This window comes from Danio aesculapii, chromosome 3, assembly GCF_903798145.1.
Source record: "Danio aesculapii chromosome 3, fDanAes4.1, whole genome shotgun sequence".
Taxonomy (NCBI): domain Eukaryota; kingdom Metazoa; phylum Chordata; class Actinopteri; order Cypriniformes; family Danionidae; genus Danio; species Danio aesculapii.
The window spans coordinates 35658510-35685712 of record NC_079437.1 but is presented as its reverse complement, the minus strand read 5'-3'; the positions used below and the strand labels follow the sequence as shown (position 1 = coordinate 35685712).

Genomic DNA, 27203 nt, shown 5'->3' with positions numbered 1-27203 from the left:
CTAATTTTGACGGACAGCGATACAGCTCGTGTTCGTGGGAGGGAAGGTGCTGTTTCGCTCTCTGTGGGCGTTGTATTTGAGGTGTGTAGCCTACCTGTCCTAGAAGACGCTTCAGGTACAAGTTGAACGACAGGGATATTTACTGTGCCATCTTACTCAGACGGGTGTTGGAGAGACTCTGCAACTGTCATCATGTTCAAGAAAAGGACAACCAAGAGTAGCGCGACCATCAGTGAGAAAAGGTAAATGGCAGACGGACACTTTTTACACTGTTTATGTTTCATCGCGTCATTGTGGAGCGCGCGAGTGCTGCTATGACAGGACTACTGTACGGTTCATGGCTGTCGTCGGTTTGTTGTACATTAGCCACGTCGCACATGGCAAGTTATGTGTTTAAATATCTGATTTCGTGGTAAATGTGTTTTTGGTTGCTTGAATGAAAGTTACTGTAGTAAGGGTGTGGCGCTGCAACAGGTTGGATAACTTTCTCTGAGATACACTTCGTTCATCTCACCTGGGTTGGTCCCATTGAAAACCTAAAACCTTTTAAAAGTTTGTTGTGAAAAAATGCACTGTAAAACCCAAAGTTAAGGTAACTCAAACCATTTGAGGAAACCGATTGCAACAAACCATTTAAGTTCAAAAACTAATCCAAATGAGTAGTGTGAACTTAATCCATTTAAGATCACAGTATTTTAAGTAATGAGGTATTTAATTAACTCATTACTTTCAACACTCTTTTCAAATGAGTAGAATTAACTTTCAGTCAATTTTGAGTTTCTGAACTTTGACTACATTCATTTCATTTGATAAAGTTGACTGTTGGGTTTTACAGTGTATTGAAAAATCTTTTTTGTCTGGTTTTAGCTTTAGCTTTACAAAAAAGTAGATGTATGTCAAGTTATGAAGAATATTTAAAGTAGTAAAGCCTAAGTTAATTTCGAGTAGGCTATATTTTAGGGTAGCCTACTTTAAACAGTATGGTAAGTATGCACTACATTTTTAGTCTAAGTATACTAACAATAGCTTGGCACACTTTTAATTAATAAAACTATACTTTTAAGTGTATATTTCATGTTTAACCATTTTGATTAGCATTGAATACCCACTTAGTTTATAACTAGTTTTATTCGTAGCTACTGCACATAGGCCTACAAGTGAACACATGTATACTAGTTAAATAGTGTTAGCATGTTTTTAGTCGAAAGTACACTGCGTCTCAAAGTTTAGTATCTATAAATTATTTTTGTACTTTATATGTCCTACTATGTTCCTATTTAGGTATCAAGTTGTATACTTGACATATACCTTACCCATAGCAGTGCTTTAGTACATTATGTTTTAAATATATTAGAGCAATATACAGTAGTAATTTACATTTTATTTATATAAATTTTATATTAATTTATCATTATTTTATTTATTATAATGTATTATTATTAAAATATATTTATTTATTAAATAATAATTAATTAAATAGATTTTTTATTATATTTTAATGTTACTTATAATATTTATTATAATATATAATAATATTATAATAATATAATGTTTATAATATATTTTAATATTGCTGTATTATTGTTTTTATTAATGACTTGTTTTTTATTATTTGTTTTAATATATTTATAGTTCTCAAGTTACACCTCAGAACAGGCTGCAGTCAGTGTTTAAAGGAAGCTGATTGGTTAAGGGTACTAGTGTGATCTTATAGTGACAAGTTCAAGTTCAAACAAGCATATATTGCAGATGGCTTGAGAGATGAGTCTAGCCTTGAGCTTCGTTTCAGTAGGACTCAGTATTGGACCCCAATATAGTGAAAGCAGTGCAGATTATGGGAGACTTTGCTCTAAGAATATGGTTTCAGTTTGAGTCAAAATAATTTTATTGGTTACAGATGTAGCAAAAAACGAGGTTTTCCTAAACACATAGTTTTCTGTCTAAGTCATCTTTGGGTGTTGTTCAACTGTGCTACGCATGATAGGTCATTCAGTGTCAAATGTGCCAGGTTTTGTGACTTGTCTGTCCGCTTTTGACAGAAACAAGGCATGGCACGCTGAGATAGGGCCAGTATTTGCAGTGAGCTATAAAAGGACAAAACCTTAGGCTATTTCATAACACTGCTCTTGAGATGTCCTGATTTCTTAGTTTATGTTTTTGTATGTGTATGTTTTGGATATGGGAACACCTCAAGGGAAGGGAACTGAGCATCAAATAATTACCAGCCCCACCCAGAACTTCATTTCAGATCAAATTAAATATATTTCTCTAGACAGAATTGCAAATGTTGCTGCTTGTCTGATTACATAAATCTGGTATTTTTGTCATTTTAATATTTTTATTATATTTCATGATTATTTTAATAATAAAAATTATTTTAAAATATTAACAAGATAGTACATACACAAATTTTACTGAATTACTAAATTATTAATTACTTATACTCATGTAACTGCAAGCTTATTTTTACTTATTTTTGCACTGTAATTATTACAGTTATTTTAGAAAGTTGAACTAATATTGTTTGGCTTAGGTAAGAATACATATTATATCAAGTCTGCATGAACATACTTTAAAAACATTCAATTAAGAGTTATTTTCGAATCTATTTTCCATTCAGAATGGTGAATGTGATTAATAAACGAAAACCCAGACAATATATTCATCTTTTAAGATTGGAGTCAAGTTTGGTCTAAGCATGGAACAATAACGGGTTCAAAGGTTTACCACGGTTTGGAAAAGTTATACCGTTCCTAAGGTATTTTTTAAACTAGTTTTTCACAACTATTTTATTTAGCTTTTTAGGACAGCAGTATCTCCAGCAGAAAAGAAACCTTTACATCAAAAGCTACTCGTCCAAAATATTTAAAATGTTTCTTTAAATAAAATATACTGTGTAAATATTGCATTCAATGGGGGGGGGGGGGGACATTTACCCAGACATTTAAATAGAACATATTTTGGAGCAGTAATCACAACATTGTGATATTTTTTATCTAAGGTTATCATACCATCAGAATCTTATACCAGCCCATGCCTAGATTGGACGACTAAACATTTCTGATTAAATAATATTTTGAAAAGAGAAATTAAGTGAACATAAAAAAATCTGGAACTAGTTACTAAATAATAATTACTTGGAGCTGACTCCAACTGTATAGTAATAAAAAAAAAGTTGTTTTTTAAGAATTATGTTTTATTTTTTGTCTTTTTTGCTGTTTAAATAGTAATAATTGTAAGAACACAGCTGTTTATTCATGTTTCACATACAGATGCTTTTGATAATAAGACAAAAATGTCTCTTTACCTTTTTTTTGCATGTACAGTGTTCAGCATAATTGAGTACACCCAATTTTGAAAATGAATGTTTTTATCCATTTCTCAGTGAATATAGGCAATGTATTTTGGTGCATTTAAACAAAACTGATTTATTAAACAGATATATTTATTAAAATAACATTTTAGTCACCAAACATATTTAGGAATTAATAGATAATACAATTAAATTCAAGCTAAATATTGCAAAAATATACATTTTTGTCAATACATTTGTCAGTTTTTTGCTTCTCGAATTTTCCTCTTTTTTTAAATTTGTATTTAATATTTTTCTATAACATATAAATTTGGGTGTACTAGTTTTTGGACCGTTATTGTCAGTTATTTTGTTAGATAAGCTCCAGATTCGGCTTCAGTACTGACTAATTTAATGTATATGCACAAATATAATATATAAAAAATATGAATTTAAAAGATAGATTTGTGAAGGGTGTACTTATATATGCTGAGCACTGTATAGTGCCACATTAGTAAAACCTGTTAGACCAGTTTGAGTTTCTAACGCCCTCATTAAAACCACCAACTTGTTGTAATTATCAGCCTCATTTACATATCTTACTCAGAACTCCCTTAGCTTCTTTTAGATCAAGTGAACACAAGACTGTTTTGTTTTCTGATAACATGATATTATAATTTAATCAGTTTTCAGATATTAATAGCTGGCATTAACTCGCTCAAATGTCATTATTAAGGATTCTCACTATTGGATGATAAAATAACACATTTTGTCCTAAAGGCAAATACAGCCCAAGGTGTGTAATTTGATTCAGATCAAGTTTAGTCATGTCTTCCATCCACTGTCAAAACAGTATTTCTCTAGAATTTGCAGAATGCAGTAAAAACTGTGCTAGGCTGCAGCTTGTGTCAAGTAGAGAGAATATTTAGTTTAGTTTTTTTTTGTTAGCACGCTGGTTCCCCCAGCAGATGATGCGGATTGAAAGTGTTTCAAGTCCTGTATTTATTTTCAGAGCATCTCGGCATGACAGATAAAGTGAAGTGAGGTTTTCTGTCCCAGATCCCAGAGATTCAACATAACAAACCTACTACACCGGCAGCAGTATTTTGGGAAAATGCAGACTGATGTGTATTTATTTGGCTTACTGAAAGTATATCAGACTGCTCTTCTCAAAACAAACTCGCTGTTGTTTCACCTCAGACCACCTGATACTGATTTGGCAAACCTGATCGACAAGTTGCAGAAGAATGCAGACAAGGTGGAGAAGAACATCATTGAGACCGAGCAGAATCTCAACAAGGTGAGCGCAGCACAGCAGCTTCAGCGGATTATAAATCAGAGCTGTCTTCACAAAATTAAGCATGTTAATTCTTCCTTCAAACGTGTTGGGTTATTTATGGTAAAATAATGAAAAACATGTGCCAGAGTTATTTGGATATTTTCATTTTAACTTCTTCAGTATGTTTCGTGCTTTATTATTTGTTACACTTTAGTTGAAGTACCAATTCCCACTATTAACTGTTGGCTTAATGCCTGCTTATAATTATGATATTGCTTTTTTCTCAAAAAGTTGACCTTTTTGCAGTTTATTTATCTCATTTTATATTTAACTATGAGACTTGAATTCTGCATTTTAGTGACATTTTAAGCAATAATTTTAGCTGGATTAGCTAGTTTTTGATGTACCAAAAACTATTTCCTAAAGATTTTGAATAAAGAAATATGAAAAATACTTTAATACATAAAGTTTAATACATTATTTATCATTACAAAAAATAGGAATATGTTAAAGTTTTTAATTAAAAACTGTAGTCGATTGTCATTTATTACATTCGACTTTCATCTGTCACAATTTGGCCATTTGATTAAAACATTAATGAAAACATAATAATAATGTAGAGCTTCATGATTTTTCTAAACTCTCTTGTAAAAAAGGTACATTAAAAAATTCATGGATAACAACAATAGCCAGAATAGTCATTCAGTCATTCCTTCCTTCATTTTCTTTTTCGGTCGCCACAGCAAAATAAACATGTTTTATACAACGGATGCCCTTCCAGCCGCAACCCATTACTGGGAAACATCCATATACACACAAACACACACACACACACACACTCATACACTAAGGTCAATTTTAGCATACCCAATTCACCTGTACAACATGTCTTTGGACTTGTGGGGGAAACCGGAGCACCCGGAGGAAATCCATGCGAACATGGGGAGAACATGCAAACTCTACACAGAAATGCCAACTGACCCAACCAAGGCTCAAACCAGCGACCTTCTTGCTGTGAGGCAAACATGCTACCCACTGCGCCACCAGAATAGTATTCAAATAAATTTTAATACGGGCCACTTTTGGTGTTTTACACCTTTTTATTGGTCAATTTTTGTTTCAAGAAAAAGGTCCAAGATTTAGAATAAAAGTCACATGTAAAAGGTTTTCTCTATTTCAAAACAATACAGGAGAGAAAGATAATATCTCTTACGGCAAATTGCTAAATGAAAATATTTGTTAGCATTGGCCAAAACTGATTAGCTGAAGTCCCGCCAAAGCAACAGCCAATAGAGGATTCCGCTTTGTCTTAGAGCCTTTTTTCGATGGGTTATTTTCACTATTTATGATGGCATAGCAGTCAAAATAGGACAAATGAGCTCATGTATGGGAAAACATCTGGACATTTGTCAGTGAAGGGTGCATCTTCCGAATAGACCCGAACCCGCATAGACCAAAAGTTCTTATAGACATCAGTCAAGTTTGGTAAAGAAAAAATCATGGTTTGGGATTACATTCAGTATGGGGATATGCGAGAGATCTGCACAGTGGATGGCAACATCAACAGCCTGAGGTATCAAGACATTTGTGTTGCCCATTACATTACAAATCACAGGAGAGGGCAAATTCTTCAGCAAGATAGTCTCCACATCAAAGTTCCCGAAAGCAAAGAAGGTCAAGGTGCTCCAAGATTGGCCAGTCTAGCCACAAAATATGAACATTATTGAGCATGTCTGGGGTAAGATGGAGGAGGCATTGAAGATGAATCCAAAGAATCTTGATGAACTCTGGGAGTCCTGCAAGAACGCTTTCTTTGCCATTCCAGATGACTTTATTAATAAGTTATTTGAGTTATTGCAGAGATGTATAGATGCAGTCCTCCAAGCTCATGGGAGTCATCCACAAAATTAAATCCTTTCCACTGCACCATGACTTTATATTCTATACTGGACATTATTACTGTTAAGTGACAAGACTTTTGTTTATGCAAAGTCAGACTTTACTGTCTTAAGTAATTAAAGATCAAGGCATGTTCATATTTTAATTTGTTAAAATAAGCCTAATCTAGAGGCCTTTGCCTTTCATATAAGCCACTTCTGATACCAAATGATCAACTAGAAGTCAAGTTATTATTTGTGTTTCCTAAGACTTGGATAGGCGACAAGACTTTTGTCAGGTAGTGTATTATCTGAATGATAATATTGTAACATTTCAAGTCTTGAAATTCCATTAAGCTGAACAATCACTTTTGTTGCATAAATATCTCTAATCACATTCCTCACTGATGTTTTCAGGACATCAGGAAGATCAATGAGGGCAAGCCGCCCCTGTACCAGGAGGACACCAGCAAAAGGATCTCAAACTCCCTGGATCTGCTGAAAAGTCTGGATGAGGACGCATCCATAGCCGTCCGTCTGAAGCACCCTCAAGCTGAGATGATTGAGAAAGAGTGAGTCTCTACAGCCACCATCAATCCCAAATCTCCAACAACATCTTTTATGCCAAACAATCTGACTAACATGCTGTGGATGGCTCTTTTTATTTTTCCTCAACGTAATAGCATGAGACAGCTCCGAGTGCGTGTGATGAAGCTCAACGATGATCACAATCGCATTTACAAATCCACACGCTCAGAGCAGGTTCCCACTGTCAACTGGGGGAAGATGATCGATGAGAAACTGGTGTGTATACACAGTACTTTTCTCTCCCTCGTTCTTTCTTTTATTTAAAATACATGCTTTCAAATGATGATAATGTGTTTTGATGCAGGCGAATTTGAACAACAAAGGATTTGGACAAGATCTGCCCACCGTTGAGAATGAAGTAGAGGAGCACAATATTTTTCATAGTGAAGTGGAGGCACTGGCTCCGTATGTCTCTGGAGACCGGGTACATATTTACTTAATACTTCTGAGGAAAAAAGAAACATATTTGATGCACAACTGACATCTGTCTCATCTGCTTGCTTGTATAACAGGACAGTTTGGATGGCCAGCAGGCGAGGTACAACAGGCTACTGGTAAGAAGTCATTTTCTGTATTTAAACTCCCCCTGAAATCCAAATTAGGTTAGTATCAGTATATTAGTCTTAGTGTTATTTATAAACTTGTATATTCTAATTTCACATTTAGAAAACTTAAGCATTCCAATCAGGCAAATTCTCACCAATATGCATCAACAGTATTTTATGACATCACATTATACTTTAGCTTCTCATATCGTCTGACCAATCAAATGAGCTCTCGTTTCCGACACTGCAGAAAATTATTTTTTTACTTAGATTCTTGTTGATGTTCTTGTTAACTTGATGTCTTGTTTCTAGTCCAAATATGTAAAAATTGTTAAATTAAGAAGTATTTTCTAGGCAAGCAAAACATTTTGTCTTGTTTTAAGAAATAATATGTCAATATTAAGTGAGTTTTTCCTTAAGACAAGCAAAATAATCTGCCAATGGGGTAAGAAAAATGATCTTATGTCAAAAGGAAAAACAAGATTATTTTGCTTACCCCATTGGCAGATTATTTTGCTTGTTTTATAGAAAAACTCATTTATTATTGGCATATAATTTCTGAAAACAAGACATTATGTTTTGCTTGTCTAAAAAATGCTTCTTAATATAAGAATTTTTAGATATTTGGACTTGAAACAAGACATGTATGTAAGAAAAGCGTTTTTTGCATTGAAATTTCCTGCCCACTAATCAATGCGCCTGAAATTGGTCATTTATTCACATGGATCACACTTGCATATAGAACAAAATAATAAACAGCAGCAAAGTGGTGGTCTAACTTCTCCACGTTCACCAATAAATGAATGCTGAAACACGCTGTGAATTTGTGTACTCTTCTCTTTATGGCAAGCCCACAAGATGAAAATGCATTTAATATGTGCACACTGTAAAAAATATCTGTTTATTAACAGTTTACACATTTTGTGATTTATAAGGGTTTTCCATTTATTTATGGTTGTGAATTGCATTATGGGACATTGATCTCTGCTCTGTCAACTTTTGATGTTGGAAATTCTACCCAGCAGGCACAGGACATCAACATGACGTCAGATTGACGTTGTACCCCAGCGTCGTGGGGATGTTGTATTTTGTTTGGAAGTGAAAATCGAGTTGACGTCAGAACCCAACGTCAGGCTAATGTCAATGTCCAATGTCCAACGTCCAACCTAAAATCAACCAAATATTAACGTCTAATGATGTTACAGCTTGATGTTGTGTGGATGTTACCACTATGACGTCTATCAGACATTGGATTTTGCCATAACCGATGAATAAATGTCAGTATATGACATTGGTTTAAAATGTTGGCTCAAACATTGAATTTTGGTGACTTTCCAACAAAACCTAAAATCAACCAAATATCAACATCTTTTGACGTTGTTATTGAATGTCGAAATAACATTGTCCTTAGACACTGGCTAGACATTGAATTTTGGTCACTTGACATCACGACCTAAATCTAACCTAATACTAAGCCTGCTGAGTACAATTTAACAAAGTTTAACAAAACTTTTATAGACATTTTAGTAGTTTGAAGTTATATAATAAATAATATATGTATATATAATAGGTAATAATATACGAGTTCAAATGCAAAAACCTTTTAGTGCCGTCTAAAATTTTCCTCTAAAGTTTGTGTTTTTCCACAGCCTCCTACATTTATGTTCAGTTATTTCACTTTAAAGACAATGAAAATAACCTACTGTATTCTTTGCACTAAGAGTAAAATTACTGAAACTACACACAACAGCTTGAGAAAAAGGCTAGTTTTAGATGAAATTTTTAAATGGCACTTAGAGGTTTTTGCATCTAAACCCTTCATATAGAGAAATAAGTCTCTAAAATAACAGAAAGTATACTACAAATAGCAACTCGGGCAATATATCACTTTAAAGTAATAGAAATGCTAATAAAGTCTTTTCGATATATTGAAAAAATAATGTTTACATTAAGAGGTTCCACTGAAAAATGTTATAAAAACTGGCATCCTCTAATTAATTTTTGTCAAGAATACAAAATACTTTGCTGATTTATAATGTTTTTTAACAAAGATCTTGTGTGTGTGTCATTTAGATTTTATGTATATTTATTTAGTTGCTTTGACAATTCATGTAGGTGCTAATGTTGTTGTGTGTGTGTGTTTTTATTTATTTATTTATTTATTTTATTCTCCTCCTTGGGGGTGGGGTGGGATTGGGGACTTAGTGTTTTTGAATGTTTTTGTTTACCCTAAAAAAAAGAAAATATGTAAATTATTGATATTGTGGTATTGATATTTTTTGTAGACTTTACAAAAAAATACTAATAAACATCACTTTTCGAAAAAATGTTTTGGGTTTAAAGTTGTTGGAAGAAAGAGCAAGGTCCCATAAATCAATTCAAAAGCATAAATAAACAGAGGAAAAAATAATAAAAACATGAATAACAAATTATGGAAAGCTGCTATTTTAAGGATATTTTTTGACATACAGACAGCATACAGGTAACTAGGACCTTTAAAACTAAGTTTGTTACACACAATTACAATTTTCTATATGGAGAACGGCACATAATTGATTAAATAGTAATGAAATGCCATTGGCTATTTTAAAGGGGAGGGCCACCCAGTAAGTTTCAGTTGAAATCACGTCATCAAACAAAGTTGTGCATTTGAAGACCCTTTAAGCGACTTTATTTTGCAACTTAGTTATGCATGGATATTGTAATGTTTAATTTTCAAAACATGTCCGTTTGACTTTGTCCATCTTAGGCAAACTCCATGGCACGGCAGAAGAACCTGCTCACTATGAGGGACTACATGCAGCGCTGCACCAACGAGCTCTACTGGATGGACCAGCAAGCCGAAGAGCGAATCACATATGACTGGAGCGACAACAACCTGGATTACCCAGCCCGAAAGAGGCAGTACGAGGTAAGGCTTAGAGTTAACAGCTATTTAATGATAGGTAATGCATAAATAAAGCATAATTCTATGACTGGAGATTAAGCGCTTTCATTTTCAAACCTCCTACAAATTATGTGATCACAGAGCTGAAACGTAAATACTATGAAATGTAATCTTGATGTGTACTTCATCAGAACTTCATCAGCAAGTGTCTGGAATCTAAAGAGAAAACTGTCACCCAGCTGAATGAAGATGGGGAGGAACTTATTGAGCAAAACCATCCAGGCAAAAACGTCATTGCGGTAATATTAATGAATTAATATTAATCATTATTTTGCTATTACATCTTTTGGTTAAAAAAGCACACAGAGTTTACATAAATATACGCTGACACTGTTTCAAGCATTATGAGATGCTTTTTTTTTAAATGATAAAGCACACATTTATTATCACTGTGTGCATCATAGCCGTATATATTATGCTTCTTCTAAATTAAGTTGTGTCTTTAGGCACACATGGATGCCGTTCATGCAGATTGGAAGGAGTACCTCAACCTGCTCATCTGTGAAGAAAACCATCTCAAAAACATGGACGACTATCACAAAGTCAGTTGGCATTATACACTGTTATTTACTGCTCTGTTCTGTTTCACGTTTGCTTTCAGTCTTGCTCATTGCATTATTTGTATTTGTCCAGTTCCAAAAGGATGCAAGAGACACCAGTGATTTGATGAAGCGCCTGGAAACAGAGATCAACCAGAAGTACAATCCTGAGTTCAAAGACATGTACCAGATGGAGGGTCTGATTGCTGACCTTGATGTAAGTATATTGCATCTATTTTTCATTTTGTTTCTTAATTTATAATATGTGTAGCCTATAGGTCAACTGTGTCTAGGTGTCTGCATTAATCTATATATAAAGTGATTTCATACCTATTAAATGCATGCATGAAGCATCTATTTTAACGTTTCAAATATGTTTTGTAGAAATAAAATATCAAAATATGAGTGAAATAATAATCCATTATCAGTCAGAGTTAAACATAAAAAACATGAAACCCGAAATGTTAGATCTCAAAATGACCCGAGGGGCGTATTAGTTATATAATGTCTTTTTATATTATACTTGTTCTGTTTTGGTATTTGTCACACTGAATGATAAGTTAATTTAAACACTGGAAAAAATTACACTTTGAAGCAACTTTTAAAACAAATGTCATTTGTTACAGCTAAATCTTTTTATTTTTCTTATTTAAGTATAATTTAACTTAGGTTCAAACTATACAATTTAATTTATTCTGAATCAAAAATGTTTATTGTAGTCAAGAAAAAGCTTAAACTCACACAAAATAAAAATATTGTTTAAAATAGAGACACTAAATATATTGTGTTATATATATATATATATATATATATATATATATATATATATATATATATATATATATATATATATATATATATATATATAGATAGATAGATAGATAGATAGATAGATAGATAGATAGATAGATAGATAGATAGATAGATAGATAGATAGATAGATAGATAGATAGATCTAGTTTGAGGATTTTTAAATGTTTTAAAATAAGCTTCTCCTGCTCACCAAGGCTGCATTTATTTCTGCAAAAATACAGTACAAATCGTAAAACTGTAAAATGTTACTGCACCATAAAATAACGGTTCAAAAGTAGTTTATCATTTAATTTAATCATTTATTCCAGTGATTTTAAAGGTGAATTTAGCTTCATTATTCCAGTCTTCAGAGTCACATGATCCTTCAGAAATCACTCTAATATTAATTATTGTTATTATTATTATTATTATTATTATTAATGGTAATAGTAATAAAAGCAATAATGACTGGAGTAATCATTCATTTGAAACTACATACAATAAGTAATAAATATATATTTAATAAATAAATATTTAACAATTTAATATTTTTATGCTGCCTTGATGAACAGAATAATTTTCTTAAAATAAAAAAAACATGAAAAAAATAAAATAAAACTGACCCAAAACTTTTGACCAGTAGTGTGTAATATAATAATATATAATATATATTTATTAATAGTATTAATAGTATTATTGTGTTCGCATGGGTTTCCTCCGGGTGCTCTGGTTTCCCCCACTGTCCAAAGACATGTGGTTCAGGTGAATTAGGTAGGCTAAATTGTTTGTAGTGAATGAGTGTGAGTGAGTATGTATAGATGTTTCCCAGAGATGGGTTGCGGCTGGAAGGGCATCCGCTGCATAAAACATGTGCTGGATAAGTTGGAGGTACATTCCTCTGTGGCGACTCTGGATTAATAAAGGGACTAAGCCAAAAAGAAAATGAATGAACGATAATAATAATAATAATAATTAATATTAGAGTTATTTCTGAAGGATCATGTGACTCTAAAGACTTGATTAATGTAGCTAAAAATTCATCTTTAAATCACTGGTATAAATGATTATATTAAATGATAAACTTCTTTTGAACAGTTATTTTATACTGCAATAACATTTTACAATTTGTACTGTATTTTTGCTGAAATTAATGCAGCCTTGGTGAGCAGGAGAAGCTTATTTTAAAACATTTAAAAATCCTACAGACCCCAAAACATTTGTACATAACTTACCCCAAACTGGTAGTGTACATAAAAACTGAAAGTACATCAACAATAAATTTTTCATGTGGTCACATGACATGAAATCTGCTGCTTTAAAGTAAAAATATTACTTTAAGCTAAACTAAATTTTTAATTTAAAAAAGTTTTTTTTTAATTGAATAAAACATGTTATAATCAGAAACCATAATTTAACACTTCTTAATCCAATATAAAAATGTACTTTGAATGAAAGGTAGTTCCACTTTTTTCAATGTTTGTTATTAAAAACTGCACAATAGTCCTTATCTTTTTAAGGAAAACACGATTAAACAGGACTCATTTTAATATAAGGGAAAAACCTAGATAACTCTTGGTGTTTAGATACAGGTAAACACCCTTATCATCTTTGTTCTGTATTTTAAATAGTGTGTTCACTCTATATGTGTTTGTATTGACAGGATCAGGCAAAGGCCATGGACCACTTCGACGAGCGTCTGAAAAACCTCCAGAAGCGCAGCCTGCAGGTTCTCCCTCTGAAGTACCGCAGGGAGACTCCTCAAAAACTGCTCCCTATCGAGGCTCTGTGTGAATACGATGCGGAAGAGGTACGCAGTCTGAGCTCTATATGCACACAGCTTAGAGTTCCTCTAATACCAGTCAGTGAAACATCATGAGTAAGCGAAGAAGAAGAAGAAAAAAACATTACGCTCTGTCTCTGCTCGGGTTTTGGATTCTCCCATCTAATGTATTTAAATCCTTAAGACGGCCTTCACCCAAACGATTCATCTCATATAAACCTCCAGAGACGCGCGCGGGAGGATTTTGTACGGATTTCACATTTATTTTGCAGCAGCAATATCAAGTTGAAACAGAGCTTACTTTGCTTATTTTGTTCAACACAGGGTTCAATTTTGCGAGGGGAGCGATACACCCTGCTCAGGAACAATGGGTCCAAATGGGACGTGAAGGACGCTAATGGACGCACCATGAGTGCGCCAGGAGTTTGCTTCATAATCCCTCCAACTGACCCTGAAGCTGTGGCCAGTGCTGACAAGTGGGTATTCCTCCATATCAGGATATACAGCTATAGCAGAAATGAAGAGAACCCCTCTTGGACCTATAATTTTTAGTTATGTGTTTGAGTAAAATATAAAAAACTTAGTTTCATTCTGTAAACTACTGATGACATTTCTTTTTCATTTAAAACATATATATTATTGAGTGTTTTTGCATAAGATAACAAAAAAATCTTGAAGTTTAGACAACACAATACCAGTGTTTTAACTTCAGAGGAGTTATTAATAAGTGTTGAAATCAACAACCCATTTATTCAATCACTGCATATGAAAATAATCTCGCAATGATAGTATTTTTATTCAGTTATTTGTTATAGTTATCAGTCTTAGGGAAAGCAGTGGCGCAGTAGGTAGTGCTGTCACCTCACAGCAAGAAGGTCACTGGGTCGCTGGTTCGAGCCTCGTTTCTGTATGGAGTTTGCATGTTCTCCCTGCATTCGTGTGGGTTTCCTCCAGGTGATCCGGTTTCCCCCACAGTCCAAAGACATGCAGTACAAGTGAATTGGGTAGGCTAAATTGTCTGTAGTGAATGTGTGTATGTGTTTCCCAGTGATGGGTTGCGGCTGGAAGGGCATCCGCTGCGTAAAACAAATGCTGGATGAGTTGGCGGTTCATTCCGCTGTGGTGACTATAGGTTAATAAAGGGAATAAGTGAAGTTATAAATGAATGAATGTTATCAGTCTTATGTAGAAAAATAATCATAATAATAATAATAACACATAAGAATACATTTACAAGCAATTGACCAGTGTTGGGGAAAGTTACTTTTGAAAGTAGTGGATTACAATATTGAGTAACTACCCCAAAAAAGTAACTAATTGTGTTACTTAGGTACTTTTTATGGAGAGTAATGCATTATATTACTTTTCCTGACCTGGCTGAGGTTTGATCTCTTTCAGAACTTGCAGGTGTTTTTCACCTTTTTTATAGAGAAGCTCTGCATTTAACAACCACCTATAGAACTTACACCTTCCTTTTCCTTTAAAAAATGTAGGATAAAATTATATTTTGAGAACTTTCTAAGCCCAGAGTTATACATGCTGTATATACAGATTAATGAAAGCATGTAAAGTAATGTGTTTGCTACTTTTGTATGTTTTGTATTATTAGTTAAGTAAATTCACTGTCCATTGAGATAAAGACTGCAAAAGCCTAAGAGTACTAACAAGAAATAATTTATTAAGGCAAAAACAGATTTTACACCTTTAAAATTGTTAAAAACAAATCAAAATAAATGTTTGAGCTTTGTACATTGAATAAATTGCTTCACGTGGCCTTAAAAAATGTGTAAATAGTTTCCCAAAAGAGAAAAAATCTTGCTATATTACAAAACGTAGTCGCTTCAACAGTAGACTGTTGCTTAGTGGCCACATCTCCTCAACAATAAAAGCTTTAACAAATAACAGTCTTTTTTATTGTTTAGTTGAGTTAATTATTTTACCTGGAGAACGTGAACTGATGTCAATCATTTGTTGTTTAGCTGGAGGTGAGGTGCGGATGTAGTGCTTCTCATCCAGTTTTGTTTTGTTTTTTTTGATGTTGTGTTTCTTGCAGTTGGCAAGAGTTTTACTTACAATATAACAAGAATCCATTGCAAAAATGTAAGTCTCCGGCCTGCCATTGTTTCTGTTTCTGACTGTCTGTAGTGATGATGGGAGATTCATGAATGAATCGTTTGTTTTAACTGGATCTTCTAAGTGAACCGGTCGAACCGGTTCATTAAATTGAGCTGATTCAACCTGACTAGGGTATTTTTTACAATATATTTTATAAAAGCCAATTAAGCAAGGTAAAAAGTAACTCTCATTACATTTTGTAACTCAAATAACTCAAAAGTAACTCAAATAATATTACTTATTTTTAAAAGTAATGCGTTATACTACTTGTTACTTTTGGGAAAGTAATATTATTACATAAAGCGCATTACTTATAACTCGTTACCCCAACACTGCAAGCGACACAATAGAAAAAACACACATGAATAAAACAAATACATGTCAAAATTACAATATATAAAAGCAATGTAAAACCAAATAAAATAAATAATCAGGTAAAAATTTATCTTAAAATAAAATGTTTTAAGGATTTGTATTTAAAATCAAAGGAATATTAACATTTTGCTCAAACACATACCTAATAAATCCAGTAAATCTACAGAATTGTCATGTCATTTGCAGTTTATACATTTAAAATTATGCTTTGCATCTTTGCAGTCTGATAAACCAACATAAAAGCATCAAACAGAAAGTCGGCAGCAGCAAAACTGCACTACAAGCCCGACTGGCAGAGCTCAAGAAGGAGAGTACAGGAGGTAAAGGCTTGTCAAATAGTTTATAATAAACTATGCAGAGCTCTCCCAAAGAGAGAAAAACGCTAAATTTGCTTCGTCCTCCAGGCGCAGATAAGCAAGAGCAGCAGTGCCGTCAGCTGATGGCAGGACTGGATAAAGTTGTCAGTGATCTGGATAAGCAGGAGAAGGCCATTTACTCTCGTGTGCGCCCTCCACTGGAGCAGACGCGTCCTGTGCAAGACAGCGCTGACAGGCTGCAGGACATAAGGGTACAGATTATGACTGTACTGCATTAGACTTGTCACAAAGCTCAGATATTGATGCACTTTTTTTGGTTTGATTGCTTCTATTTTTGTAATATCACTTTGGATAAAAGTATCAGCTAAATGATTATATAAATTAAATTTTATGTGCACATTACGTTTGCACAATCTCAATATAAGGTGTAAAATGAGATAAATTCTGGGTTGTGAGATGCAACCTTACAATTGATTGAAATAAGCTTGAATAATGAGATGCATACTAGCTACTAGCATACTAGATGCTAATTCGCAATTGTGAGGAAAAAACTATTGAAAAAAACAAAGCTGCAAGAAAGAGATTTCTGAGTTAAGATCTTAGATTAGATTAGATTCAACTTTACTGCCATTACACATGTACATGTACAAGTACAAGGCAACGCGAAAATCTTACCGTTTTTATTGGAATTCTAATAATTTTTATTAGAATGTTTTTACTCTCACAATGCTGACATTTTAACTTCATTTTAAAGAGTTAGCATTACACATTTTGTTGATATGTGAGGGAAAAACATGCACAGTTGCCAGATCTACAATATTTTACGCTATCGCAGAAATGGGCATCAACATGTTATTGTGCCATCATGAACAAATGCTAGATATAAATGTGTAAATCAAACAAAAATCTGAAATCTAAACACAAAAGCATCACTTCAGATCTTGTATTTCAGTGGCCTTACTCCAGTGTTTTCTTCACAGGACATTACTTCAGCTGTCCGTAAGATAGAGCCAGAAAAGTCTGCAAAAGTAAAGGAGGCTGAGACTTTCCTCAAATCCTCTCCGAAATGCGCAAGTGCCCCACAGCTCTACTCCAAGGTGGATGATACTAACAAGAAATACAACAAAGTTGATTTGCTGCTGAATTGTTCAACTGAGAAGTGAGTATACCTCTTTTTTTACAATCAGAGTCATGAATGCCACACATATCAGGCTCCATATCAGCTTATTCTTAAAGCTAACATTAACAAAGAGCCTGATAAAAGTCAAATATTAAAAAATTTATAGATATCAATTTGCAAATATAAACATTTTTGTTAATTTCTATACCAATTTATACACCAAAGCATGAACTATGAGCCAAAACCTGCTTTTTTGTAGACTGCAGAACTCTTATCAGCTGGAGAACTCACTGCAGAATGGCAAAGCTCTGCTGTCCACTTATGAAAACAAACTGGCAAGAGAAGAGACTGCCCCATCTGACCCCGCTTCAATAGAGAAGACCCAGCGCGAGTTGGCGGTAAGCATTGTATTCAGTGATACTTCTTTCTCTTGATCTATTTTTTCCAAAAAGATTCATGCTGCACTGGTGTTTGCTGTATTCTTGTCTCCAGGACATCGCGTCTGAGCTGAGAAGCAAAAGATCTGTCATCACGCAGACTGAGCAGAACCTGAAAGACGCCAAAGCCAGCTGTAGTAACATGACCAGTAAAGTACAAGAGCACTGTCCTGATATCGAGCGGCAAGAGGCGGAGGTTCAGAAAATGACCAAACGCTTTGACAACCTGAACCGACAGACTGAAGCAAGGTGAGCTCATATTTACACAAAGTTCATCTAAATGGCAGCATACTTAAAAAACTGACATATAACTGAGTAATAATCAAATCTTACAGATCTAATTTAGATACTATGTACTGTAATCTGAAATAAATAAAGCTGTTTTCACCATTATAGGGTTAGCTCACCCAAAAATATTATTAGTTTTTCTCAATTGCTAAAACACTAAAACCCATTGACTGAACTAAGTTCTCAATTGCCTGAGCTCATTTAGCTAATTGTGCAGTCTGTTGTCAATACCTGAAACCATTACACATGGTAAAACACAATGTGCAGATCTTACTTTTCAGCAAAACTCTAAACACAATCTCATTCTTAAAGCACATGCTGCACTCTAATGCACGTCATCCATACTGGTAAACACAAGTAGCAACAATCAAATAGAGAAAAGATGTCATTGATTAAACACAACCATTTAAAACTGATGTCACATTTTTCAAATGATGTGACACAACTGATATAAGCAAACAGGTTTTTGAAGGTGGAAAGGAAAGTGTCTAAGAATGTCTAAGAAACAATGTGACAAGATGAGTGCAATGGGCAGTTTATGAACTTGTACCTTTCTCCATACTCGCCTTTCCTGACTCCGATTGAGTAGTTTTATGGAAAGTGTGTGATGGACAAACCTACACCAGAGTAGATCTGCTGCAAGTCATGGATTGAGCATGTGGTGATATAGGTGAGGAACCATGTCAGGGCTGGATACAGCACACAAAAGGTTCTTCCTCCTTTGCTTCAGGAGAGACAATATTGCATTGCATTTGATGTCGACAAAGTGTTCTGGCCTGACTCAGCCCAAAGACAAGAAGCAAATTGATCACATTTCCACCTTTGATTTTTGTCCCTTTTAATATAGTATACTGTAGTACAGTGCATTGTAGGCTGTATACTGTACAATAAACAAATTGTATGGCCCTGAACATTAAGATTACAGTTTTTCTAGTTTGCTTTGACCTGGTTAATGAAACTAGGATCCACTCCATTTTCATCATCACTATCCCAGCAGAGCAGAAGACATGTCTTGCAAATGTGTAAACCCTTTCTCATTGGATTGCTACAATTTCCCCAACATTTTGCAAAACAGTTAACACGGATGTTATTTAAGCAGTCCAAACTTTATTGTTTTAGCTATGGTAACCAAACAGAAACCATCTATCCCTAACTATTAGAAACTATCAAGATCTGTATGAAATCACTGAAGCACTGGTTTGACACTCCTTCACCCAAATCTTCAATTAGCAATCAGTCCGGAAACTTTATATAAAAAGATGGCCGGTCTGTGTTATTCTTTGCCAGCATGGATGGAGGAGGTCAATAGTGGCTATGTCTTCTACTCTGATAGATTTGACAGTATTTTGGTTTACATGTGTTTTATCAAATATTTACAGTATTTTATTATTTTTGTCTGTTTTGTATTTTAACAGTATTTCAGTTTTCAGCCACAGTTTGAAAAAATGTTATGAATTCAATAAAAAATTATCAAAGCATTTCTTATTCTGGATCCAATTCTATGCAAAAAGGAAAATTTGACAGCCCAAATAGAAAGACAACAAACGGCACTGGCAATGGGCTACAATGACAAGCAATGGTGCACTGATTCACACTGAGTTCTGTATTTTGCTGTCCATTGTGTAGTGATTGATTAAAAGAGCTCATATTCTTGTTTGCAAGTTGTGTTGTTTGAAGGTAAAATGAGCTTTTGTTGCATATTTTACAGTTTTTCACGATTGCTAACACACTAAAATTAAACTTTTCCCACAATTAGCAAAACCATACACTCAAGGAGCAAAACACAAGGCTAGATCTGCACAACTGTAAGCACATTGTCAGCTTCACACTTTTTGCAAAACATTACACACACTGATATGCAAATCACTAAACACACTTGGATGCTTTTGACACAGAAATTTTTCATACTGGAATTTCCTTGAAATTTCAAAAGCACAGGCCTTCAAATGAACACACACATGAACCATAGGTTAAACACAGCCATCAGGTGTGCACACACACACTGCTGCAAAACTGTAGACACACCAATCAGCTGTAACCACAATAAAAAAAGCAAAAGGTATAAAGTATTAGTCTTCAATAAACATGTTTACAGTAGTATATATAGTATAAATATGTTTTACAGGAGCAATAAATATTAATCTTCAATAAATAAGCCAATGTTGCTGTATGGAAGAGGAAGCAGGAAAGTGAGGAAGATTGGTAAACAGGAGACAGGGGACGGAATTTTTTTTTTTACATTGAAATGTATCCATCACCAGAAAGCTGAATAAATATGCTTTACATTGTTGTATGGTTTGTTAGGAGAGGACAATATTTAGCTATCAGTCTATCACTGTTTGGTGAATACAGTATGTTCATATAGCAATATCTCTCAACCCTGATTATATCAGTATTAGTCAGTTAAAAATTATACAACTGTTTAAGCTTGATTACCGCAGTGTGTAAATGAAGCAGATTACTATTGAATGAGGCGTGTGTGTTCTGTACGATGTTAAAAGTGTGTTTTGTTATAGTGTTGTAAAGTTTTGGATGAAGTGTTTCATTTTGCAAAAGTTCTGATGTGTTCTACAATTTGTGTGTGTGGTTGTGTAGATTGTGTGTAGTGTTTTGTCAAAATGAGCTTTAATTTCAAAATTGTGCTTAAGTAATCAGAATAAAACTGTAAATGTTTTGACACGGATAAAGCATTTTGCAAGCAAAATGTGTCATTTTGACCATCAGCGCCGCTGTTTTGGCCAGTGTGTTCACTGTCTTGAAAATGTGGAGTTTCAGTTGACAACTGCATCAAAGCAATCAAGAAAAACTGTAAAACTGTACTTCTCCCTAAGAACTATGTTTTGAATAATGTGTTTTCTGTTTTGAGTTGTATTGTTCTCTGTCTACTTGATGGTGTATATCATTTAAATCACTTTGTTTACTATTTGAGAGCAGTGCTTGATTTTGAACACGGGTAAAACTGTTTTGAGGCATAATATTCGTTTTCCAGAAGTGAGAGGTTTTGTTAATAGTGCTTGAGGATGAAATTTTGTGTTTAATGGTGTAAGAAAATGGAGTAAAGCTTCAGAAATTGTGTTTTAGCAATCGAGAAAAACTGTAATTACTCACCCTCATGTTGTTTCAAACTCCTGAGATTTTCATTTATCTTCAGAACAGAATCTGAGAGCTCCCTCATCCTCCATTTGGTACCAAATGGAATGGTACCAAAAACATCCTCAAAGCAGTCCCTATGCCTTCAGTGGTTTAAACAGAATATTGTCAAGCTATGAGAATACTTTCTCTCGTTGTCAGTGTATTGTGTGCATTCATGAGAGCATTGTGCACTCATGTATGGACCCCACAAATGACTTCCTTTGCTGCAAACAAAGCACTGGCACGTCTGAATACATCAGAGACATAACCAAGCTCAACACATGAATATGCACCTTATACTGACACTGAAGAGAAGAAACTTATGAATAAAGTTGTTATTTTAGTTTTATGTGAACACAAACGTATTCTCATAGCTGGATGATATTGCAATTAAACCACTGAAGTTCTGTTTTGAGGATTGATTTTGTTTTGTTTTTTAAAATTTTGATTGAGTTGGGAGTTGCTGTCTGTGGAGGATAAAGGAGCTCTTGAATTTCATCTCAAATATCTTAACTTTTGTATTCTGAAGACGACAACATAAAAACCGCAACATAAAAACATAACATTTCTTAAATTATTTATCAAAGTAGAGATATAAAAGTGTTGTTTATTGTTAGTTTAGCATACTGGAACAAATGCAAGCAATTTACCCTTACTATAATGTGTTACCATGCTTATTTTACATAAATACATCATTATATTTATCAATTACTTTCTAAATTGTTTCACAGAATTTACTTTTAATTGTTTTAAATCCATTTTGCAGATCACAGCATCTGCAAAGAGCTAAAACGGCCTACTCCAACTACCACAATGACTATGAAAACCTCAATAGCTGGCTTTCCCGGATCCCAAACTATGAGCCACGTGAAACTGATGACGTTAGACAGATTGAGTCAAAACTGAAAAATCAAAGAGTGAGTCTTGAGTCTCTTCTGCCATTACACTGACTTTATCATGAAATTATGATTTATCTTTATTAACCAAAATTATGTATTAAATATACAGAATCTGCTCTCTGATATCACGAGGAAGGAATCAGACCTGAACAATGTGTCAAGAAATGCGCAGCTTTATCAGCAAGCAGTAAAGGTATGAAAAATCACAATATATTACTTGCAGAGCATTATTCTTCAAACTTGTTTATGCAAAGCCACATGGACGCCATTGTGTTTTGGCTTTCAGGACTATGAAAATGAAGCAGAGCGGTTTAAATCCATCCTCGACCTTGAAGACGGCTTGGTTCCCCAGACATACAAAAGAAGCAGACTTGAATCTCCTGCCATGAAAGTGAATAGAGAGGTGAGCATTTTTGCATACATTTTTGCATCTAGCATACAAAGTAAACCATCACATTGATTAAATAATTATAACCTTTTTAGCTTTTTAAGCTACCTAATCCGATGTTTTCCCAGAAAATGAAAATATTCAAATGATGTGTCATAGTAACCCCTTAAAAAACTTTGTAAGAAAAGTGTGTTTTATTGTAGGTCACAATTTTGTATATTGAATTAATATACAGTGTAATAAACATAAAGCAATACTCTTATACGCACTTGTACACAGCACCTTATTACAACAATATATAATGCAATACTTTCTCATACACATTTGTACACAGCACCTTATAACTTTATATTTATAACAAATCTGTACATACAATCCATCACCCAGCGCTCTTTTGTCTAATTGCATCTCTGTCTATTGTTTGTCGTCTTTCTTATAATTATTTTTGAGTTGTCACTTGTCACTTTATGTACACTGGTAGCTTCTGTAGCCAAAACAAATTCCTTGTGTGGGTAAAGCCCACTTGTCAATAAAACTGATTCTGATATTTCTGCAACTGTCAACAGCATCAGCCCAGGTTTTAGCACATTTTAAACTCTGTTTCATCACATTCTAGGATTGTTACTGTACTTAAAAACCCTTATTTCACACTTGTAAGACTACTGGGCAAAAGACAAAAAATGTACAGAAATGGTTACTTTTTGTAGCATTAATTGTAAAGTATTCACTGTAATAATCATTGCAATTGTCACTGAAACTTTTGTCTTTGAAACTCTTCAGTGCACTCTCTATGTGTGTAAGCAAATGCACAGTGTACTTAAATGCATTGTATTATCAAGTGGTCACTACTGTTGCCTTCAATGTGTTTACTCATTCTATGACCACACTCAATACAAAAACACTTCATCGTAAGATCTTTATCATATATTTATGTAAGCACACTTTATTAATCTTTTGTTTTGGAGTTTTGATTAACCCATCATCTTCTCATGGTGCAAACAGAAGATAAACTGCTCCGGTCGCATGAGAATTTGCATTAACCATGTGACACTGCACAAATTTGCTTGAGACGCTTTATTTTTTCCATATTTGCAAGAAATCCACAAGTCAGTACTATTTTTAGAGCTTTATAAGTTAAAAGTTATCTTTACAGTCAATAAAACATTATTGTTGTGTTCTGAAGGAATCTGCAATTGAGGCAAAATTCACTGAAGTGAATGCTGTGAACAAACAGAGACTGCAGAACCTAGAATTTGCTCAAGGCCTTCTTAACCAGGTAAAACATTATTGTTCTATACTATGGATATATAAAACCATAGAGTGGTCTAAGCATTGCTCATTTACTTTAACACATGCAATATTTTATATATTTTTTTATAGCAACCAGAGGTTACAATAGTCAGGCAAGATGTCCAAACTGTGAGATCATCTGCCCCAGGAGAAGAGCCCTGGAGAATCAAAAATCAGCTCCAGGAAGAAATTCAGCGGAGAGACCAACTGGAAAAGGAAATTCAAAGTGTCCAAAGTGACATCTATTTCCTAGAGGGTCAGAAACCACAAGATACAATTGTCAAGAAAGAACTTGTCAAGAAGGTGCCGGACCCTCAACTGGATGAGGAATACCACAGGGTTCAGCAGAAGCTCCTAGATGAAAGCAGGACCACCCGGGTCTTAGAGAGCGAACTGGACACCCTCCGTGTGAAGCTGCGTGGGATTGAGACCGAAATGAAAGAGGGAGCTCAGCAGTACACAGTTAAAGAGGTGCTGCGCATTGAGAGGGACAGGGGACAGGAGGAAGAACTCAGGAGACTAAGAGAAGAGCTGGAGGAGATCAAGCGGATGAAGATGGTCAGAGAGAATGAAATCATTCAGATTAGAAAGCAAGTGACTATTCTTGCAGAGGAGAAGAGCAGGGAGCAGGAAATCATCACTGAGGAGGAAGTCGTCAAGGTACAAAATGACCCTCAACTGGAGAGTGAATACAGAGTATTGCTTGAAAGAAAGCAGAAAGACATCGAAACCCGCAAGGAGCTTGAAGACGAGCTTCGATTCCTGCAGGAAAAACTAAGACGTCTTGAAAAGGAAAAGGCAATGGCTGAGGAAAAGATCTCCATCAAGGAAGTCCTGAAGGTTGAGAAGGATATTGCTTTGGAGAGAGAGGTGGAGAACCTGAGGAGACAATACGAAGATGAAAAAACAAGACGCAGTGCTGCGCTGAGAGAGAGAACAGACCTCCAGCGCAAGATCACCAGCCTGGAGGAAGAGAAGTCAAAGGTCATCATCCAGGAGAAGGTGCGTGAGATTGTCCGACCCGATCCAAAGGCAGAAACAGAGGTGGCGAATCTTCGACTTGACCTGGTGGAGCAGCAGAGAAGGTGCAGAGATTCAGAGCACCAGCTGAGGTCCCTTCAGGATGAATTGACAATGCTAAGAAACAGAGGCCCACAGATTGAATACAAAGAGATCATCAAAGAGGTCATCAAATATAAGATTGACCCACAAACAGAAAGAGAGCTGGAGCAGCTCAGAAATGAAATTGTGGACAAAACCCACCAAACAGAGAGGTTCGAGATGGAGATCCTCCAACTCAAAGACGAGATTCAAAGATGGAAAGACACCAAGCCTCAGATTCAGACCAAAGAGGTTGTGAATGAAGTCCTGCAATACAGAGAAGATCCTAAAACCAAGGAGGAGATTGAAAGCCTCAAGCGGAAACTGACTGAGGAGCAGAGGAAACGTTTGGAGCTGGAAAATGAAAGGGCCCTCAGTGAAGAAAAGATCAGGATCAAGAAGATCGACTTGTCACAGGTGAGGGAGAAACTTGTCCAGCAGGAAGTCGTAAAGATGGAGCTGGATCCACTCTTGAAGTCCGAATGTGACACCTATTCCCTAAATATCAACAATGAGCAGAAACAGAGAGAGGTCTTGAAAGAAGAGCTGATCAGGCTCCAGCATCAAAAAGCTGAACTGGATGTTCAGCTTGATGAACTGGAGCGTGAACGTAGAGCCCGCAGGGATGCAGAGCTTGAAATTCAGAGATTGAGAGTGCGGCTTAATGAACTAGAGATCAGGGACAAGGAAAACAGAGAAAAGGTTACAGTTAAGCAAAAGGTTGTCCTCCAGCAGGACCCTCAACAAGAAAAAGAGCACTCCATCCTGCGCCTTCAGGTTGAGGAGGAGAGGCACAAGCGCATGCTCTTGGAGAAAGAGTTCAACGCCTTGTTGCAGCAGCAGGAGATACTTGAGAGAACAGAAGTGCGTGAGAAAGTTGTGCGAACCGAAAAAGTCCAAGTTGAGCGAGATCCAGATGCTGAGATGGATATTATCAGGCTAAAGAAAAGCCTTGAGGAAGAGGAAAGGCGACGTCGTGAGCTGGACCAAGAGATTGTCACCCTGAACACAAAGCTTTCAGAAATAGAGTTCACCAATACAAAATCATCCAAAGAACTCGACTACATTCGTGACGAAAGCAACAGGTTACAGCAGGAGAACCAGCGCCTACAGAATGAATTAAGGAAGCTTCAATCTGAAATCGAGATCACAACCACAGAAACCAGACACATCACTGAGTCGTCTCCGGTGGAGAGTAGCAGGAACCTGGAAATTCGAATGGAATCCTTGCAACGGGAACTCGCTGAGCTTAGACGCATTCGAATGGAGAAGGATGAGGAAATCGAAAAGCTTCAGAAGAGTCTGGCTGCAATGAGAGTGAAGAGGGAGCAGCGGGAGAGTCACCTCCGCCGTTCAATCGTTGTCATTGATCCAGACACCGGAAAGGAGATGAAGCCAGAGGAAGCTTACAAGCTGGGCCTAATCGAGTGGAAAATGTTTGTCAACCTTCAAAGTCAAGAGTGCGATTGGGAGGAGATCACCGTCAAGGGTCCGAGTGGCGAGTCCTCCGTTCTTCACGACAGAAAATCAGGCAAGAAGTTTTCCATCGAAGATGCTCTGAAGGCAGGAAACATCACAAACCGTCAGCTGCAACAGTACCAGAACAAAGAGATCAGCATCCAGGAGTTTGGCGTCATGCTGTCAGGCAGAGGCAAATGAATCCATTAATTAGACAAATACAACCAATTTTGTATTCTGTTTACTCGTATTAAGATCTTGAGTAAACATGCTGTTTGCAGTCCCAAAATTGCATTTTTTTATTCTCTTTCTCAATACAGTATGTATTTATTTTCAAATGCATTCTTATATCAATGCAATAAGGTGTTTCTTTGGTTCTGGTGCTGAATTTGGGTTAATGTTTCTAACGCTCTTCCTGAAATATTTTCATTGGAGTGTAGCAGATGAGACACTATGATCGTATTTTACTGAAATCGAGTTCAGTTTTACAGTAATCTGATTTAAAATATGCATATAAGTGTGTGCCTTAATGATAACGTTATGGCCCTATCTGTCTCGTTTCATGCACTTTTTTGTCAGCTGTGTCAGATTAATCTGTTCTCCTTTCATGCTTGATTTGAGATTAAAAATGAAATATGGATAAA

General features: G+C 35.2%; 1 protein-coding gene across 1 annotated transcript; it reads left to right on the top strand.

Moving 5' to 3' along the window:
- On the top strand, positions 1 to 27203 carry ppl (periplakin). The gene is made up of 22 exons (XM_056453882.1): positions 1 to 242; positions 4493 to 4592; positions 6866 to 7020; positions 7132 to 7252; positions 7341 to 7460; positions 7549 to 7590; positions 10331 to 10492; positions 10660 to 10767; positions 10975 to 11070; positions 11162 to 11284; positions 13520 to 13666; positions 13964 to 14115; positions 16352 to 16449; positions 16534 to 16697; positions 17427 to 17605; positions 17826 to 17964; positions 18059 to 18252; positions 22190 to 22340; positions 22432 to 22515; positions 22609 to 22725; positions 23894 to 23986; positions 24091 to 27203. Exons 1-22 carry the CDS (start codon positions 193 to 195, stop codon positions 26758 to 26760), a joined length of 5265 nt encoding a protein of 1754 aa, XP_056309857.1. The 5' UTR covers positions 1 to 192; the 3' UTR covers positions 26761 to 27203.